The following is an 18,771-nucleotide window of genomic DNA, read 5'->3' as shown; positions in this document are numbered from 1 at the left end:
ACTACAATTAGAACTAATGTAATAATAAGTGCTTTTTTTTAATGCTAGACATAAAACAGATGAGACTCATAGCAAGCAATGAATCTAATAATGTGTTCTAAAACATTTTCAGTTGTGTATTTTCAGCTGTATTATTTGGTACATGTAAAAGATTACAAGAAACATGTTATTTAGAAGGTATAATAATTAATTGACTTTATGGATTGACTTACATAACCTAAGTTTTAGAACATTAACAGTACCAATTTTTTTTCTCACTCTCTCCTAAAAATAAAATTTAGACAAGTATCACATAACTAAAGTCATAACAGAAAACTGCAATTTGCTTGAAGAATTTAAAACTCAAAATTGTGTGGAGTGTATAGAGGTGAGAATAAATATTTACTTGTAAGTATATTTTAAGATTTATCTGTTAGAACTTTTATTAACATTCAAAGGAAGTTCAAAAAAACTGTCAGCACACAACGAACTGTAAAATTCATAAACAGGTTTGAGGGAAATTTTTAATAAATTTTAATTGGAATATTTATTTTTTTGGAACAGGCAAACAACATCTTGATCAGACTTTTCTAATGTTACACATATATTTTTAAAATATATATTTATATATTATTAAATTAAATTCACATAATGTTGAATAACATAAACATCAAATTGTATATATTTTAAGAGTTAATTATAAACTGAAATTTGATTTTTTTAAATTGAAAGGCTTTTACTTAGTTGAGGAAGTATGATTTTCTCTGGTATAGCTTTTTTAAGATGTAATTCACATGCCATAGAATTTAATCATAGGAAATACAATTTTTTTTTATTTAAAGATTTTATTTTTAAGTAATCTCTGCACCCAGTGTGGGGCTCAAACTTAAACCCTGAAATCAAGAGTCACATGCTGTACCAACTGAGCCAGCTGGGTGCTTAAGTAAATAAGATTCAACTAAATATTTAAAGAAGGATTTAGGAAAATATTTAATGTTCTATTTAATTCACTAATTAAAGCCATTTATGTGATCCAGTTTATTTTACTCTGTTTATTCTGAAACTGTAAGTATTTGAAGTGAAAAGTTTAGTTGCATCTGTAGCATCTTTGATTTCACATTCTTACTAATTTTGCTGCTTCATTTTTTGGCAATTAATCTATTCAACATTGCCTATATGTTACTGATTTATATATTGGGGGTTTTTTTGGCACTTAGGTTATTGAATAATACCACATTTTCTTTTTTTTAAGTTTATTTATTTTGAGAGAGAAAGAGTGCGTGCACGCCAGCACACAAGCAGGGGAGGGGCAGAGAGAGGGAGAAAGAGAATTGCAAGCAGGCTCTGTACTGTCAGCACAGAGCCTTACATGGAGCTTGAACTCACGGAATTGTGAGATCATGACTTGAGCTGAAATCAAGAGTTGGATACTCAACTGACTGAGCCGCCCAGGTGCCCCTAAATAATATCACATTTTCTAACTCTTGCATCTGCTTTTTTCCCTGCTGTGTGGCAGGCTCAGTAGGTATATTTAAAAGTGGGCCTGCCAAATACTATAACAAGGAGATTAATTATTAGTAGTTATTCATAACGTGGTTTTACTTTCTAATATTCCTTTAACAAAGTTAGCATTGAATCGTCAGAGACTGGTTTCTTTAAATATATATACCAACATATTGGGTATTGCATTCCCCTTTTCCACATAAATACCCCAGGTTATTTCTATTGTCAATGACAAAAACCTAGAACTATTTTTCCTAGATATTGGATTCTTGATTGCCTTTGCATTTAATTTATGAGTCTTCTTTCACCTTGGTTTCTCAGCAAGGAGAACTAATGAAAATGAAAGGAAATGAAGAGTTTTCAAAAGAAAGATTTGATATAGCTATTATCTATTACACCAGAGCCATTGAATATAGGTAAGAGCAAAATAGAACGAGATCCTTTTTGTGTGGCAGATCAAGTTAGAATGCTAGTCAGGAGAAATAAAAACAAGGCAAGGAATTAGAGAGTAATTTCAGTTTGCCAAGTGGAATAGATGTTCTCGCCCTTAGGCACCAGAAGTATTAGGGATGACCTGGGTCGATGAACTTAACCGAGCAGTAGAATTTAAGCAAGTCAGGCAGGATTGTGCATATTATTTCTACCCTACCCCATTTTCTCTCAAGCTTTCCAGTATAGGGTCATCTGTTTTTTTCTTGTTCTCATTTTGCCTTTAGCTGATATCTTCCAGATCGTTAACTGATCAAAAAGGGTTAGTTACTAATACTTAAGATTCCCATTAAAAATTCCCATTTGGGAAGTTTTGCTTCCTAAGAGGGAACTTTTAAAGGATAATAGTTGGGATTGTTGAGAGAAGGTGTGTATTTTTTCTACCTCATCTTCTGTTTGCTCAGCTGCTAGAATTTTGTAGCATTCCTGCATGTGTAACTCATATTTGGTTCCTACTGACATATTAGCTGGGCCACCTAGTATTGTAGCAGCCTTTGGAGGATGTGTTGTAGACAGCTACTCTCTTTCGTGCCTTGCCCATCTCCATGGGGAATGAGTGACTCAAGGTAGCACACCACACCTGGAAGGCTGCTGCTCTGCTCTGAGGAAAGAAACAGATAAAACTAGAAAGGATAAAATGTGAAATGAAGCTGTTTAAATTATTGTTGTAGTTTAAAGACTTTCAGAGTTCTTTGTCAAAGTGGTATAGTCCTGACTTATGTGAGTATAATTCTGTCCTTTGTACCTATGCCACACTTGTGGTTTGCTAACTTTTTATTATGCCTTATTTTATCTTCACAGCATCCCTATGAGCTAGGCAGAAATAGTAGAACATTTTGAATACAGGGAAATATAGATTGATTTGAATAAAGTTACTATGGTAGGAAGTGAAGGAACCAGGACTTAGCCAATTAGGTCTCCAAATCCTGTATTCCTTCTGCTCTGCCACATAGATGTAAAGGTTTTGAGAAGTTTTTCCTGCCTTATGTTTTCTGTGTGCTTTTTATTTGTTTTGTATGTAATGTACTTTCCTGACTAAACATTATTTCTTTTAAAGACCTGAAAATCACCTTCTTTATGGTAACCGAGCTCTTTGTTTTCTTCGCACCGGACAGTTTAGGTAAGTTGGTTAGAGTACCCCAGTCACTGAGCTATTATGCTAAACTACCCATTTTTGAGAAATATTTCTGTTTTGCAGGTAGACAAGAAAATCCTTCAGTAGTTTTGGCAGAAATAGTTAAATGGTTAAAGGGGCTCTATAGGCTTTATATAGAACAACAATGACAGCAGCAGCTGTTGATTGAATGGATAACATGTATGCTTTTTTCAGTACTTTTACATGTGTTTCTTAATTCTCATAACACACTTAATAGGTAATGTTATTCTCCACATTGAAATTTGGGGGGGCTCATACTATTAGTAAGTAGTGATGTCAGGATTTGAACACAGATCTTATCTGATGGTATCAAAGTTTGTGTTTATAATATCTATGTTACTCCCCCCTTTTTTTTAAGTTTATTTATTTTGAGAGAGAAAGCATGAGTGGGAGAGGGGGGGAGAGAGAGAGAGAATCCCAGGTGTTCCTGTGTTACCTCCTTTTGCTCCTTTAATTGATCTTTATAATTCTGGAAGAATTTTTGCTGTTTCTTTCCTATATCTTGATATAAAAAATTAAGTAAATCTTACTTATAAGTGAAAGAAAGAAAAGATATTTAATGGTTTAGCTATGAGACTTGAACTATGATTTATGTAATTCAGTCTTAGTTTCTTACGTTGCATTGAGATTTTATGTATTAGTTGAGAAAGATTGTTGACACTGTGCCATGATTTTGTTGTTCCTCAATTAAAAATTTTTAGGATAATATCACAAGCATTAGTAGTGAACAGTATATGCTATTACGTTTAGTTATATCCTGCCATACCGTAAGATGGGCTTAGAGTGGCTGCAGGAATGTATGCACTCAGTAGAAGAATATTACAAGCACAACAAGACAAACTAAAAAGCCAGTTTAGAGCTGGGGATCCTCAGAGTAAAGCTGCATAGGCATAAAGTCCTGTAAAGTTATTAGTTATAATTCATATTTGTGTTTGACCTTTCTATTGCCAAAATAAAAGGAGAAAACCTGACAAGTTACACGAGATTTTTCACTGTCCATGAAGAAGGAGGACAGAAGTTGTTCGGGTGAAACAATTTTCCTGATGTTTAGTTCTGGAAGAAATTTCTTAGATGGCTTACAAGTAACTTGAATTGAGTGATGGACAAGAAAGAACCTCCACAACTTTTCTGTGAAAGCAGAAAACTCTCTGAAAGTGCAGTTTTGGGTTTCACAATTTTTTTGTGGCGTTTTCTGATGAAAGCAGAGAGTTTGATACCGGTGATTTTTTAGTTAAAGTGCTTACATTGGGATGGGGGAAGGTGGGAGTGGGGAAGAGAGTATGTTCCAAGTATGTAGCTTTTAAAAATAACATGTGTTTTTCTTTTATTATAAACAGAACACATTCTCATGGTAGAAAATTTGGAAAATACAAGAGTTTAAAAAGAAGAAAATAAAAATCACCAGTAATCCAACCACCTCGGAGAATACCGCTGTATTAACGTTATGCAGCTTTTAGATGGCTTAAGCCGTGGATAAACCGAGGCTATCTAGACTAGAGGAATGGATGGGCTTGACACAGTCTTCCATCAATACCACTGTCCTCAACTGGTTCTGACAAGAAATGAGCTGCAAATGTCCTTAGGTTATTGCGTCTGGCTAGGTCCAGAATTGCAGATATCCTATGCTGTTTGATGGTGAATCTGTGTGCTTTCAAGATGAATAGGTTGGCAACTTGGCTAGCCTCTTGTGAAAATCGAAATGTTGATTGGGCAAAAGGTCATCCGCTCTGCATAGGGGAGCTTCGAGAGCTGAGAGGCCAGCCAGGGGGTTTCTGCCCTCTTTCACGAGTGTTGAATGCTAGACATTCAAGGAGGATCCTCTTAAAACTGTGCTGCAAACGAGGTGCATCAAAGTAGAAATACAGAAGCCAGGTAGCCTGGTGAGGTAAAGGTTAAAAGCAGGGTTGTGTGTCCATCCTTGTACTGACTTCCTGATGGTCTAGCTTGTGGTTCGACACCATCGAAGTTTTCACTAGAGGCAGGTCAGCAGCATTTCCTTCTTAGGTGATCACCAATATGTATTGGATGCCAATGTAATGTCAGAAATATTGTGCCACACGGGTTTGTTGGTGTTTCCCACCTTCTCACACATTGTTTACATGACTTGCTCAGTAACCTAGGGATGTTTTCTGAGTCCACAGTACGTTTCATTCCTGATTAAGTGAGTAGATAGTGTGACTTCAGGAAGGAACACGTTGCCAGTGATTCACTCGTGTCATTGACAGCAGAAGGACCCATGCCCTTTAGCTGAGTTACCGTGGTTGAGATGTTTTGAAGGTCTCACATCTGAGGTTTGGTAGATCTGTCATGGGAATCTGGCTGAGCAGCTGTGGGACACCTGAGGGTAAAGCCTCCAACCACCACCACCACCACCCCCCGCCCCCAGCACTGTTCTGAGCACTTTACACACACAAGCTCAACAACCCTCCACGACCCCGTGAGGTGGTTGCTCCTGACTCTTTTTAGATGAGGAAACAGGAATGGGGAGGTCAAGTAAAGTGTTCTCAGATACTAGGTGGGTGTGATGGGGCCAGAATTTAAACCCAGACAGCCTGGATGCAGGGTCTCTACTACTAATCCCCATGGACGGGTGATGGTAGAATCAAAGGGTAATGTGAAAGCTGAAAAGAAAATTAAAAATAAATGCTTCAAATAGTCAATAAACATTAATATCCTTATAGGACATGCTGATTACAAACCGTGAGTCTTTTTTTCATGTCCATCAGATTGGCAAAAATTTTTAAAGCTTCATAATTCCAAGTGTTTGAGAGGATGTGGAACAAAGGAAACTTGCGTACTCCGCCGGAGAAAATATAAATTGGTGCAATCACTTTGGACAGCAATTTGGCAAGGTGAAGATGTGCATACTCTGCAGCCCACTTCTAGGCTCATATCCTCCAAACTCAGACGTGTCCCCAAGAAGATACGTGCAAGCCTTCACGATAGCATTGTTTGTAAGAGTAAAGGAATGGAAACAACTCAAATGTCCATCAGTGGGGGAATGGATAAACAAATGATGGTATATTCATACAATGGAATCTTATGTAGCAGTTAAAATGATGACAATGCTGAGTGAAAAAGCAAGTTGCAGAATGATTTGTATGGTATGATGCCATTTATATAATGTTCAAAATATGCAAAATGACTTACATATCCACAATTAATACATAGTGTGTATTAAAACTTTTTAAAATGCATGGGCATGTTAAACACTAGGGGAGTGGCTGTCTCCTGGGGAGGGAAGGAGGGAAAAGGACCGGAGATAAGAAAGATGATACACAGTGGATGTCAACTGTAACAAAGTTCTGCAAAAAGATCTGAAGTGAATGTGGCAAAATGTTAAGATCTTGCTAAGCTGGTACATGGGTGTTGACTATATTAATGTTATTCTTTGTACTTTTATGTATACTTGAAGTATGTGATAAAAAGTGATACGGTGAAATTGAAAATGCACATGATAAGATGAAAAAAGAAAAAAGCAGCGTTCCCTAAACATCAAGGATAAAATAAGTGGAAAGTAATCTTGAAAGAAGAGAAATAATAAGTATTTTAAGACCAAAGGTGGGGAGCCGGATGTGAGGTGTGTGGGGAAAATGCTTCATTCAGAAATGGTCAAAATGGTGGTGGTGTGGTTTTAATGCCAGATAGTCACAGTTTGTAAATCAGGTCACCTTTGGGTGAGTGTAGGTGAGGCCAAGAGCCCACCTGAACTCTTCCCATTCATCAGACACGTGCACCTCCAGGTCTGCAGATGTCGCACTTGGGGAATCCTTGGAACGGGATTGGGGTGAGGGGCGTGGTGTGTGTGGAAATACTCTATCTCCTGCTACAGCATCTGCTGAATACTTCAGGCTCAGGACTGTGCAGTGTACCCCAAAATGCCTGGTGTGGCTGAGATGTCCTTTTATTCATGTCTTCCAGAAGTTTACTTTTCAAATACGATTTGGCAGTTACAGAGCATTATAGAGTGATAGTTTTTTTTTAATGTTTTTATTTATTTTTGAGAGAGAGCATGAGCAGGGGAGGGGCAGGGAGAGAGGGAGACACAGAATCTGAAGCAGGCTCCGGGCTCTGAGCTGTCAGCACAGAGCCCAACGCGGGGCTTGAACTCACAGACTGTGAGATCATGACCTGAGCTGAAGTCGGATGCTTAACCAACTGAGCCACCCAGGTGCCCCTAGAGTGGTAGTTTTAATTGAAGTAATCAGCTGTTTTTAGTTTAAAGGAGAATGTAGAAAAAGCAATTAGACATATCTACGGCTTCTGTAGTTATGGTACTTAAGCGAGGTATGTGATTAGGCTGTGCCTCCTTGCTGTTTCATTCCTTCTGGTACTCACGTGGAAATCTGCATTCTTTGATGGGATGTGATAAACTGTGTAAGGGGAAATGTAATTGGAGAAAGGGAAAGTTTAGCCTTGGATGTTTTTTTTTTCAATTTACTTTGGAAAATTATCGAGCTTTAAACTTGGTATTTACTTTGACCCTTCACTATTTAATTACCCATCATAATACGTTCTCTTCTTTTAGATTCAACTTGTGATTAATAGCAGGAAGATAGACTTTAAATGACTTCTGTTTTTTTGTTTTTGTTTCTTTGGTGTCTTTCTGAATTTCTCTGAGGCCAGAGGCATAAATCAAGTCAATTGTATGTTCCTGCGAGAACTTAAAAAAATCCTAGTGTGTGGTGCTTGACTGGCTCAGTCAGTAAAGCATGTGTGACTCTTGAACTCTTGATCTTGGGGTCATGAGTTTGAGCCTCACATTGGGCCTAGAGCCTATTTAAAAAAATCCTAGTGTGTGTGAGGAATGTCACTGTGAGTGTTTTGGTTTGGTGCATTTTTGCTCATGCTGCTCTCTTTCTTTTACGGGCTCTTTATTTTTACAAGCTGCTGAATTTGCTTTTGAACCTTTTGAATTTATTTTTTCAGTCTTCTTTGTGCTTTTAAAAAGCAGTAATGCACATGCACATCGTAAGAAGTTAAGAGTACAAAAGAATGAACTGAAAACTCTTGCCAAGCTCAGACCCCTGCCCTAATTCATCTTTTCAGATCCTTATGTGTTTCCATAACGTCTTATGCCTATATAAGCGCTTATTATGTTGAATCAAATGCAGTTGCCATTTTTATAAGTCAGAATATAGGCAGTTTCGTTTGGTTCAATGTAATGTTCGTGTGTGTGTGTGTGTGTGTGTTAAAATATATTCCTTGTGTGTGTGTTAAAATATATATATTTTAACATAGGAGCATGCTCTACACACTGTTGCACTTTTTTCCACCTAATACTTAAATCTTGGAGCTTGTTGCATATCAGTGTATATAGAGATGTGCCCTTGTTTATGTTCATGGCTCCATAGTCTTTTACGAAATGGATTACTCATGCTTTGGTTAGTTTGTATTAGAATATAAATTATTTCTAGTTAAAAAAAATTACAGCTCTGTAATGATTATCCTTTTACTTATATTCTGCACTCAGGTACAAGTATATCTGTAGAGAAATTGCTGATTGCTTTCACTTGGATGAAAGAGTTTATATAATTTTAATTCCAGATGATAACTTTTGATATATAGTGTATGTGTTTATTCAGTTGATGGTTATCAGTCACTGCTTATTTGGCAGTGAATGACCATTACATCTGAATCCTGCTTTTGTCGCTTCGTTGTAAGATCTGTGAACTTGAGGAGGAGTATTACTATTTCTTTGTTGGTCTGGTCAGTCCCTGATAGTGATGACTTATAATAGGGAATGAAAAAAGTGATGATCCTTTTATGTCTTGCAAAGTCCTTACATATATTGTGATTTGAGAGAGTCAATAAATAGCATCCCCTGTCCCTCCCAAGTCCAGAATCAGTTAAGAGATGGAAACAGAAGACAGGCAAATGGTGATCCAGTCTTACCTCTAATGCTGATCCAGTTTTTAGAGAACGGAGCTTTATCAGGATAGTCTCATAGCTAAGTGACTTATTCAACCATGATCACAGACAGAACTGGCTACAGCGACCTTTATGAACTTTAAGCTTGGAGGAAAAGGGAATCTGGTGTTATGATGGTGTTCAGTCGAAGATTCCAAAGAGAAAAAGAAGAGGCTACGCCACTATGATTTGTACCCCTCCCCCTCCACTAGGTAGTTATTATTCATCCTCCGGGGAAAAGTTAGGGGTGGGGAAGGAGATAGCTCAGAAATGGTTCATCTAGCAAATCCACATGGAAGCTAGAGGAGGGGACAATACCTATTCATTCCTAACATTTTAAGGCAAAATGTAGCACGTCACATATGAAGAAATAGGTGAAGGGGCTGGAGAGAGAACACTTTGCCATGTAACAGGTATTCAGTTGGATCATCTAGGCTAGAACTCTCTCTTACCTTCTGTTCAGTACTCTCACCATTATGTCACACAGTCTTTAAGAGTAAGTAGCCATTTGCATTTCTTGTTTCCTGTTTTCAGAGATGTATTGTTCAGGGTATTGCTGTTCCTAAAGGCATACCTGCTCTCCAGAGTGTTTAGGTTTCAGGCTGTACCAGGTTGGATGAGCAGTAACCCCATGTAATTTACTATGCCCAGTTTGTTTTAGTAGGAGGATGTGGTCATGTGCTAGTAAATGTGAAAATATGTTAGTGTTCTTATATATTTATATACACAGGCACTAATGAATATAGTATTTACAACGTGATTGTAATATAGTACTATAGTTGTAGTATTGTATATTATATAAATTATAATAACAATAACATTCAACATTGATTCAGCCAGTATGATGGGAGTTCTGCTTTTAGCTCTGTCAGAAATGGGCAAAAACAGACATAGTTCCCACTGTATTCTAGACGGTGGGCCAATGGTGGGAGGGAGGACGTTGCATTCATGGAATTAGTAGTGTGCTGGGTGGCCTGAATACAGAGGAGGAGGGGAGTGGTGGTCAGGGGCGAGACCAGGGAGGGTCTTGTAGGCTTCATTAAGACTGTTGGCCTTTAAGAACATCAAGAAGTGAGTAAAAGATTTTAAATTGAGGGGAGATGGCACGATTAATACCTTAAAAAGATCAGTCTAGTTGTAGTGAGGAGAATGGGTTTGGAGGGGATGCAGAAAGAATGTGGGTTAGGAGGCTATTGCAGTACTCTAGGCCAGAGATGATGGTAGCTTGGAGCAGGGTAATGGTAGTGGAAATGGAGAAGCGGAAGGATTTGACATACTTTGAAAGTAGAAGGGACAGAGGTTGCTTATGGTTTGGTGTTTGGAACTATTATGAAGTTTCTGCCTTCAGCCACTTCATAGATTTTGGGCTTACTCTGTAATACTGAGCTCACTAGAAGAGATACATTTGTAGGAAATAGAACTTGACTTCACTCTTGGACATCCTGATTTAAAGTGTCCTTGAAGGATTCCAGTTGGAATGTCACGTCGGCAATGAGTTAGGTGGGTCTGCCACTCCAGGGAGAGGTTTGGGCAGGAGACAAATACTGGGATAGTTAACCTAGATGATTTAAAGTTGTAGATGTGGGTGAGGTTGCTTGGGGAGACGGTTCTCAACTTTTATTGTGCCCTGGAATTGAGCTTGGAAGAAATACCCCCAACCCAGAGATTTTTGATTAATTGGGCTTCTAGCAGCCCCCCAAATAGTACTCATGTGTAACCAAGGCTGAGACCCACTGGTCTAGAGTGAGGATGAGCTGAGAACTAGGACTGAGCCTTGAGGGACACAAATAGTGGCCAATTAAGGGAAGATGAACCTGCATGGAGACTGTTAAGAGGTAGCCAGAGAGGTAAGAGGAAAACTGGAAGCGTGATGTCGTGAAAGCAAGAGGGAGAGAGTGGCCAGTAGTGCCTGTTGCTGAGAAGCCAAATGGAATTTAGATTGAGCAATATGAACATCTTCTAGTTCCCATAGGGAGATCTGTCTGTGGGAAGCTTGGAATGGATGCTGGGTTGGAGTGGGTTGAGATAAGAGGAAATGTAACAGTATAGGCAGCTGTTAAAAGTACCTAGGGAGAGAAGTAATGAGACGAGATATGCCATTCTGTCATGATGTGTTTGGTTGCAAATAGTAGAAAACCCTGTTTAAATGGTGAAGAAAACTTAACCTCGTTCAACAAATCCAGAAGAACGTGGCTCTAGGGTTGTGTATTTAGTTGCTCAACAATGTCCTCAAAGACCTAGGATTTTTTTAGCCCCACTGTGTGACTTGGACCTTAGTCTGGCTACTGTATTTCAGACAAACTGGACATTCTAGTCTCCAGCAAAAAGAATGGCTCATGCAATCTTCAGAAAAAAGAAAAGTACACATACTGCGAAGCATATGATTCATAAGTATATAGGTTGAATTTTCAGAAACCTTACATGTGTAAGGTCCCGGCACCTTACGTGTGTAAGATCGGCACCCAGATCACAGCCCCAGAAGTCTGCTTTTTTCCTCTTCCCAGTCTGCCCACCTCCTCCCCCAGGATAACTACTATCCCAGCTTCCAGCGCTACGGGTTAGTTTTGCCTGTTTTTGTGCAATGTAAATAATCATATGGTATGTGCTCTTTTATGTTTGGCATTCAGCATTGTTTTTGAGATCCATATTGTTGCATGTAGTTGTAAAGTGTTCATCTATTGCATGAATATACCACATTTTATCCATTCTAATGTTGATGGGCATTTGGGTAGTTTCTAGTATTTGGCTTTTACAGATAGTATCATTGTGAACATACGTATTCATTTCTGTTGAGAATATAAGGAGTGGAGTTGCTGGGATGAAAGTATGCTTATATGCAGCTTTCCTACATAATTTCCTGTCTGGTTGTATCATTTTATACTCCTGCCAGCAGTATATGAGAGTTTCAGTTCCACGTCCTCACTGACACTTACTATTTTGTGTCATTTCATTTAGACATTCTGATGGGTATGTAATGACACATTGCTGTGATTTTAATTTGCATTTCCTTAAGTTGATCAAGGATATTTAAGTTGAGCATCTTTTCATACGCTTATCGACCATTCGGATATTCTCTTTTGTGAAGTGCCTGTTTGGATATTTTCTTTTCTTTTGAGTTGAATGTCTTATTCATTAGGTTTTAAAAAAATTTATTTTGGATATGAGTCATTGGTCAAATATATGTGTTACAAATAGCTTCTCACATTCTGTGGCTTGCCTTTTCACTTTTGATGTTTTGTTTTCACAAACAGATGACACTAACTTCAATATAGTGCCATGTATCAGTTTTTTCCTTTATGATAAGCACTTTTTGGGTTCTGTTTATAACCTTTGCTTTCTCTAACATCACCAGAATGTTCTGTTTCTTTCAAAATCTTGATTTTTTAACTTTCACACTTAGACGTATAGTCTACCTGGAGTTGGTTTTTGTATTTAGTGTGAGGTAGGGTTCAGGATGGACATGGATGTCTAATTGACTCATCACTGTTTCTTAAGAATGTATGTTTTCTCCATGCACAGCAGTGCTCATCTTTGTCAAGTAGATCAGGTGACTATATGTAAGCATCTGTTTCTGATTTGTTTGTACTAATCTGTTGGTCAGGTCATCTGTGTTTAGATAGACTTTTTTTTTTTTTTAACTGTATATAGTCTGGTGGAAGCTACTGCTATCTGGCAATGTAAGTTACCTAGCTTTATTCTTCCTTGTAATCTCTTTTTGAGTGATGAGCCCTCTGAGCTCTCATTGGCCAGCTCTGGGTTATAGGACTACCTCAAAACTAGTCAGTGCAGAGGAGAGTGAGATTGCTGTGATTGGCTTACAATAATTATAATTATCACCCTCGTTTTACATGTGAGAAAGCGGGCCAGAGAGGTTAAGAACTTCCTAAATAATCCCAATTGAGTTAGCGATTGTACTGAATTTAACTTCCATCTGTGTTTCAGTTTTCAGGCTCTGTCCGCTGCAGCTTAGCTGATGTGTGAAAGATCTGGGAATTATATTTTTGGAGATCAGAAGTCTGGCTGACACGCAAAAATAGTGCAGAAAAACCATGCAAATAATAACAAGTTTGGCATAGATGTAGATAAGATATGTGCAGGAAATAACTCCAGAAATAAGAAAAGTAGTTATTCCTGGGTAGTTGTGATTGTGACTCTGGGTGACTTTTTCCTTTTGTTTTGCTTTTCTGTATTTTCCAAATTTCCTATAATGGACATATATGGATTTTTAAAAGTTAAAAAATTATTTTAAACTAGGTTATTTTTGGAAAAGTCAAGAAGTACAAATAGATACACAATATATAATGCCTTTATTAAATACATAAAAATGAATATTTATTTTTCTTTTCAGAAATGCACTTGGTGATGGAAAGAGAGCCATTATTCTAAAGAGCAATTGGACAAAGGTAGATTTCTTTTATATTTATATTCAGCAAGTAATGCCGTATAATTTTGTGAGAAATCTGTGTACAGGATGTGAATTTATATGTAAAAATGCTGGATAAAATTAATGCAGAGCTCAAGAATGTGAGAGGGAAATCTTCAGTTCCATGATCAGAAAGGATACTTCACACAACAATGAGGTCCTGCATGTCTGAGGAGGACAGGTAGCCCATAGGAGTGTTGAGGGTCTGGAGGGTACTTGAGTGATTGAGATGTCAGTATCTGCATTTTCTGGATTGGTCAAAGACCTTCCTATGAAAAATGAAACTTAAAACCTAGAATGAATTATAGGAGACTGTCTTTACAACCTTGAGGTGAGAAAGGATTTCTTAAATAATACACAATGCACAAATCTGGGGTGGGGGAAATCTAGTAAATTTGAATATATCAAACTTAAAAACTACTGTATGTCAAAAGACACCATGAAATCATAGTCTGGGAGAAGATAATTTGTCATATTGATAACATATATAACTGATAGGATTTATGTCCAGAATATGCAAAGAACTACAATAAATAAGAAACCCAGTAGAAAATGGGCCAGCGAAATAGATAGGCACTTTGCAGAAGAGAAATCCTGAATGGGCAATAGAAATAAGTTATGTTTTGTTTCCTAGAAATTAAAATTGTACAGTTAGAAAAATGAAACCAAGAGAGCAGAGTAGAAAGCTTCCAAACAGACCTTCATATACATGAGTAAATAAAACAATGTGGTATTATTAGGTACTTTAGATTGGCAAATTAAAGAGACCCACAGTCCCAAGTGCTGGTGCATGTGTGTACTAACAGGAACCCTCCGTAAACTGGTGGGTGAGAATTGGTTGCAGCCAACTTGGAGAGCACGATCATATGCTTATGCTGTTGTAATTATTTGATCTAAGTGTGTGTGCCCCACAAACATTCTTGCAATATGTGCGCATGGGGAGATATACAGAGTGGTCATTGTGGTGGTGTTTTTAATGGCACAGAACTGCAGATACCTACATATCCATTGATGAAGCAGTGATGGATGTGGTATTTTCACTTGATCAGAGTTGTAACTCTCATCTGATCTGGCCCTCTTCTTAAACACCCATTATGTCACTCCTACCCCTCTCTCCCTTGTTCACTGTGTTGACCTGTTGGTCTCCTCGCTGTTCCTTACATATGCCAGGCACTCCCAGTTTGTACTTGTTCTTCCCTCTGCCTAGAATTAGAATGCCTTTCCCCAGAGTTAGCTCTCTTATTTCCTTTCATTTTTTACTGAAAATTGTCTTCTTAGTGAAAACTTCTGGCTGTACTACTAAAATGGCAAGCCTGCCCCTGCCTTGACATTTGCTGCCCTCTTTCCCTGCTTTACTTTTTTTCTTCTTGGCATTTATCATTATTGAACAACTCTGTGTGTTATTTCAACTGTGCTTACTGTGTGTCCTCCTATACAACATGAGCTCAATGAGGACAGGTTTTTTTGTTTGTTTGGTTCACTCTTGAATCTAGACTGCCTGACAAGCTGCCTGGCACATAGTAAGCACTTACTAGTAAATAGTAAATATTTGTTGACTTAGTGAATGAACGAACCAAATACTAGTTTGCAGTTGGAATAAGTTAACTGGCTTACCGACATTTATAGATTTAAAAAACAGTGTTGAGGGGTGCCTGTGTGACTCAGTGGGTTAAGCATCTGACGCTTGATTTTGGCTCAGGTCATGGTCTCATGGTTGTGAGATCGAGCCCCACATCAGGCTTTGCACTGGGCATGGAGCCTGCTTGAGATTCTCATTCTCTCTCTCTCTCTCTCTCCGCCCCCCCCCCCCCGCCCCAGTCCCCTCCCCCCTTTCCCCTCTTGCCCTTGCTCTCTCTGTCTCAAAACATAAAAAATTAAAAAACAGTGTTGAATGAAAAAAAGCAGTAAAAGCATAATGTAGGCCAGAAAGATATCTGTCAAACTCATGATAATGTTTGCTTCTGGGCAGTTAGAGAGGGAACAATGAGAGAGGGTCCAAAGAAGATTTCAGCCATATCTGTATGGTTTTATTTCTTTCATTAAAAAAAAATGCAAAACAAATACAACAAAATCTTAGCATTTATTTCTGGGTGTTATATTGATCACTGTATTTTCCTAAATCATAAAAATACCTGACTTTTTAAAAAAATTTTTTTGAATGTTTATTTTTGAGAGAGAGAGAGAGAGAGAGAATGAGCAGGGGAGGGGCAGAGAGCAATGAGACACAGTCCAAAGCAGGCTCCAGGCTCCGAGCTGTCAGCACAGAGCCCGATGTGGGGCTTGAACTCAAAAGCCATGGGATGATGACCTAAGCTGAAGTCAGCCGCTCAACCAACTGAGCCACCCAGGCGCCCCCTGACTTTTTTTTTTAAGTGGAGCTTCAGATAAGACACAGAAAGACGTGTTTCAGACTTCATTCTTGGATTTTGTTTTTTTTTTTTTTTTTTTTTTAATTTTTTTTTTCCACGTTTTTATTTATTTTTGGGACAGAGAGAGACAGAGCATGAACGGGGGAGGGGCAGAGAGAGAGGGAGACACAGAATCGGAAACAGGCTCCAGGCTCTGAGCCCTCAGCCCAGAGCCTGACGCGGGGCTCGAACTCACGGACCGCGAGATCGTGACCTGGCTGAAGTCGGACGCTTAACCGACTGCGCCACCCAGGCGCCCCTCTTGGATTTTGTTTTTATTTTTTATTTAAAAAAAAAATTTTTTTTTTCAACGTTTATTTATTTTTTGGGGGGGACAGAGAGAGACAGAGCATGAACGGGGGAGGGGCAGAGAGAGAGGGAGACACAGAATCGGAAACAGGCTCCAGGCTCTGAGCCATCAGCCCAGAGCCTGACGCGGGGCTCGAACTCACGGACCGCGAGATCGTGACCTGGCTGAAGTCGGACGCTTAACCGACTGCGCCACCCAGGCGCCCCTTGGCTTTTTGTTTTTAAACCAGAGTGAATATAATCATAGAGTTTTAGAGTCCCCCAAGTTGTGATTCATGTGGCCAAGGAGTGTATCAGAGTCTGGGGACTGTGAAATTCCCCAGGTGGACTTCTGCATCCAAATTTTGGAGTCTGTTTTTAAATGCCTCATTTTACAGATGAAGATATTGAATTCCAGAAAGGTAAAGGGACTTTTGCACGTAAAGACAAAACTGGATTGAGAATCCAGCATTGGATTTGCTTCTGTTTTAGAGTGATCAGTTTGTTGCTATTTTTATTTCCAGTCATTGTTGTACTTGATACAGAAATTTGTTGATCACTGAACCTGCATTTGGCATATGTGCTCTGTAAACACTTACAGAATGTATGGATGATAGAATTCTTAACACTGAAACCCAGACCCTGAAGTTGGTTTTCTGGAGTTACCTTTTGCTATTTCAGTCTAGTATCGATTGAAAAAAGAGTACTACAACTTTCTGAATTACATTGAAGACTGTTACGTTATAACAGTTACATTGTAGAGTGTTTATTTCTGGATTAATTTATTGAGCAGAAAATACTTTTTAAAAAAAGACTTTATTTTTTAATTTTTTTTCTCTTAAGACTATTTTTTTAGAGCAGATTTGGGTTCACAGCAAAATAAAGAGGAAGGTAATTTCCTATAAGTCCACACACGTGCATAGCCTTCCCCATTGTCAGCCTCCCCTGTTATCAGCATCCTCCGGCTGACTGGTGCAATTTGAGAATTGATAAATCTACACGGGTACATTATAATCACCCCAAGTCCCTAGTTTCTCTTAGTGTTCATTCCCTAAATATTAGGCATTCTGTGGATTTGGACATAGGTATAATGACATTTATCCATCATTATGGTTTATACAGAGTATTTTCACTCTCTCCAGTATCCTACCGATCTGCCTGTCCATCCTCCTTTCCCTGACCCAGTCCCTGGCAACTGCTGATCCTTTTACTGTCTCCATAGATTTACCTTTTCCAGAACACAGAGTTGGGATCATACAGTATGTAGCTTTTCTCATATTGGCTTCTTTCACTTAATAATACTCCTTTAAGTTTCTGCCATGTCTTTTCATGGCTTGATGATGCTTTTTTTTTAGTGCTGAATAATACTACCTGCCTGGATGCACCAGTTTATTTATCCATTCACCTACTGAAGGACATTTTTGTTGCTTTCAAGTTTTGGCCATTAGGAATAAAGCTGCTGTAAATATCTATGCGCAGGTTTTTTTGCGGACACGTTTTCAGCTCCTTTGGGTAAATACCAAGGAGTATGATTGCTGGATCACATGACAAGAATGTGTTTAGTTTTTTAAGGAAATGCCAAACTGTTTTTCAAAGTGGCTGTAACTTTTTGCATTCCTATGCCACAAATGAGAGTTCCTGCCTCTCTGTATCCTCAGCATTTGGTGGTGTCAGTGTCCTGAATTTTGGCCTTCCTAATAGGTGTGCAGTGGAATCTTGTTCCAATTTGCATTTCCCTAATGACATGATCTTTTCATGTGCTTATTTGCCACTGTATGCCTTCCTGGATGAGGTGTCTGTTAAGATCTTTGGCCCATGTTTAAGTGGGTTTTCTTATGGTTGAATTTTTAAGAGTTCTTTGTATATTCTTGGGTAACAGCCCTTATCAGATGTGTCTTTGCTAAATATTTGCTCCTGGACTGTGGCCTCTCATTTTCTTGACAGCAGTTTTCAGAGAGCAGTTTTTAATTTTAATTAAGTCCAGCTTATCAGTTATTTCTTTCATGATCCATGAAAAAGTTATCACCGTTTTTTGCATTTTACATTTAGGTGTGTGATTCATTTTTAGTTAATTTTTGTGGAGAGTGTAAGGTCTAGATTCTTTTTTTTTTTTTTTTTTGCATGTGGATGTCCCACCATCATTTGTTGAAAAGGCTCTCTTCATTGTATTGCCTTTGTTGCTTCGTCAAAGATCAGTTGACTATAATTATGTGGGTTCATTTTATTTAAATAGGGTTATTTTGTGATGATTGCAAAAATATTTATATAGATGCTAAACACAAATCCTAGTAAGTATTAAAAAAATTCGGTAGGTATAGCTAGGTCATTTTTTCTTTTATTTTACCAGAAAGGAGTGCTCATTGAAGGGTAGCCTAAACTGCAAAAGCAAAGGTGGACTGTACAAGGTGCATTCTGTACTTCTACTTTAGATCAACTATGAGCCTGAGTCTGTTGAGTCATGCCTCGAGGGTATAAACCTGTATAGAAGGTATTTTTTAGATTCTGTGAAGGTGAGCCATTGTTCCCCCTTCTGTCCAGATAGAGAAGACTGGTACAATGTCAACTGTCCTACACATGTTTTCAAGCTTAAGAGAGGGTATATCATTGTATCACAA

General features: G+C 38.3%; 1 protein-coding gene across 9 annotated transcripts in view; it reads left to right on the top strand.

The window, feature by feature from the left end:
- TTC3 (tetratricopeptide repeat domain 3) overlaps nt 1-18,771 on the top strand; it is a 127,745-nt gene that overhangs the window by 21,310 nt on the left and 87,664 nt on the right. For 5 of the 9 annotated variants that reach the window (XM_045501396.1, XM_045501395.1, XM_045501398.1 and 2 more), the window contains 4 exons: nt 282-367; nt 1,804-1,898; nt 3,029-3,091; nt 13,386-13,440. In XM_045501396.1, coding sequence (XP_045357352.1) covers nt 282-367; nt 1,804-1,898; nt 3,029-3,091; nt 13,386-13,440 — 299 coding nt within the window. Of the gene's footprint in view, nt 1-281; nt 368-1,803; nt 1,899-3,028; nt 3,092-4,538; nt 5,980-6,210; nt 6,232-13,385; nt 13,441-18,771 lie in introns of those variants that run through there. The other 4 variants (XM_045501400.1, XM_045501401.1, XM_045501402.1 and 1 more) reach the window with 3 other exon arrangements.

This window comes from Leopardus geoffroyi, chromosome C2 (assembly GCF_018350155.1).
Source record: "Leopardus geoffroyi isolate Oge1 chromosome C2, O.geoffroyi_Oge1_pat1.0, whole genome shotgun sequence".
NCBI lineage: Eukaryota > Metazoa > Chordata > Mammalia > Carnivora > Felidae > Leopardus > Leopardus geoffroyi.
Note: the sequence above shows the minus strand (reverse complement) of the source record. Positions and strands in the feature narration are given on the sequence as shown.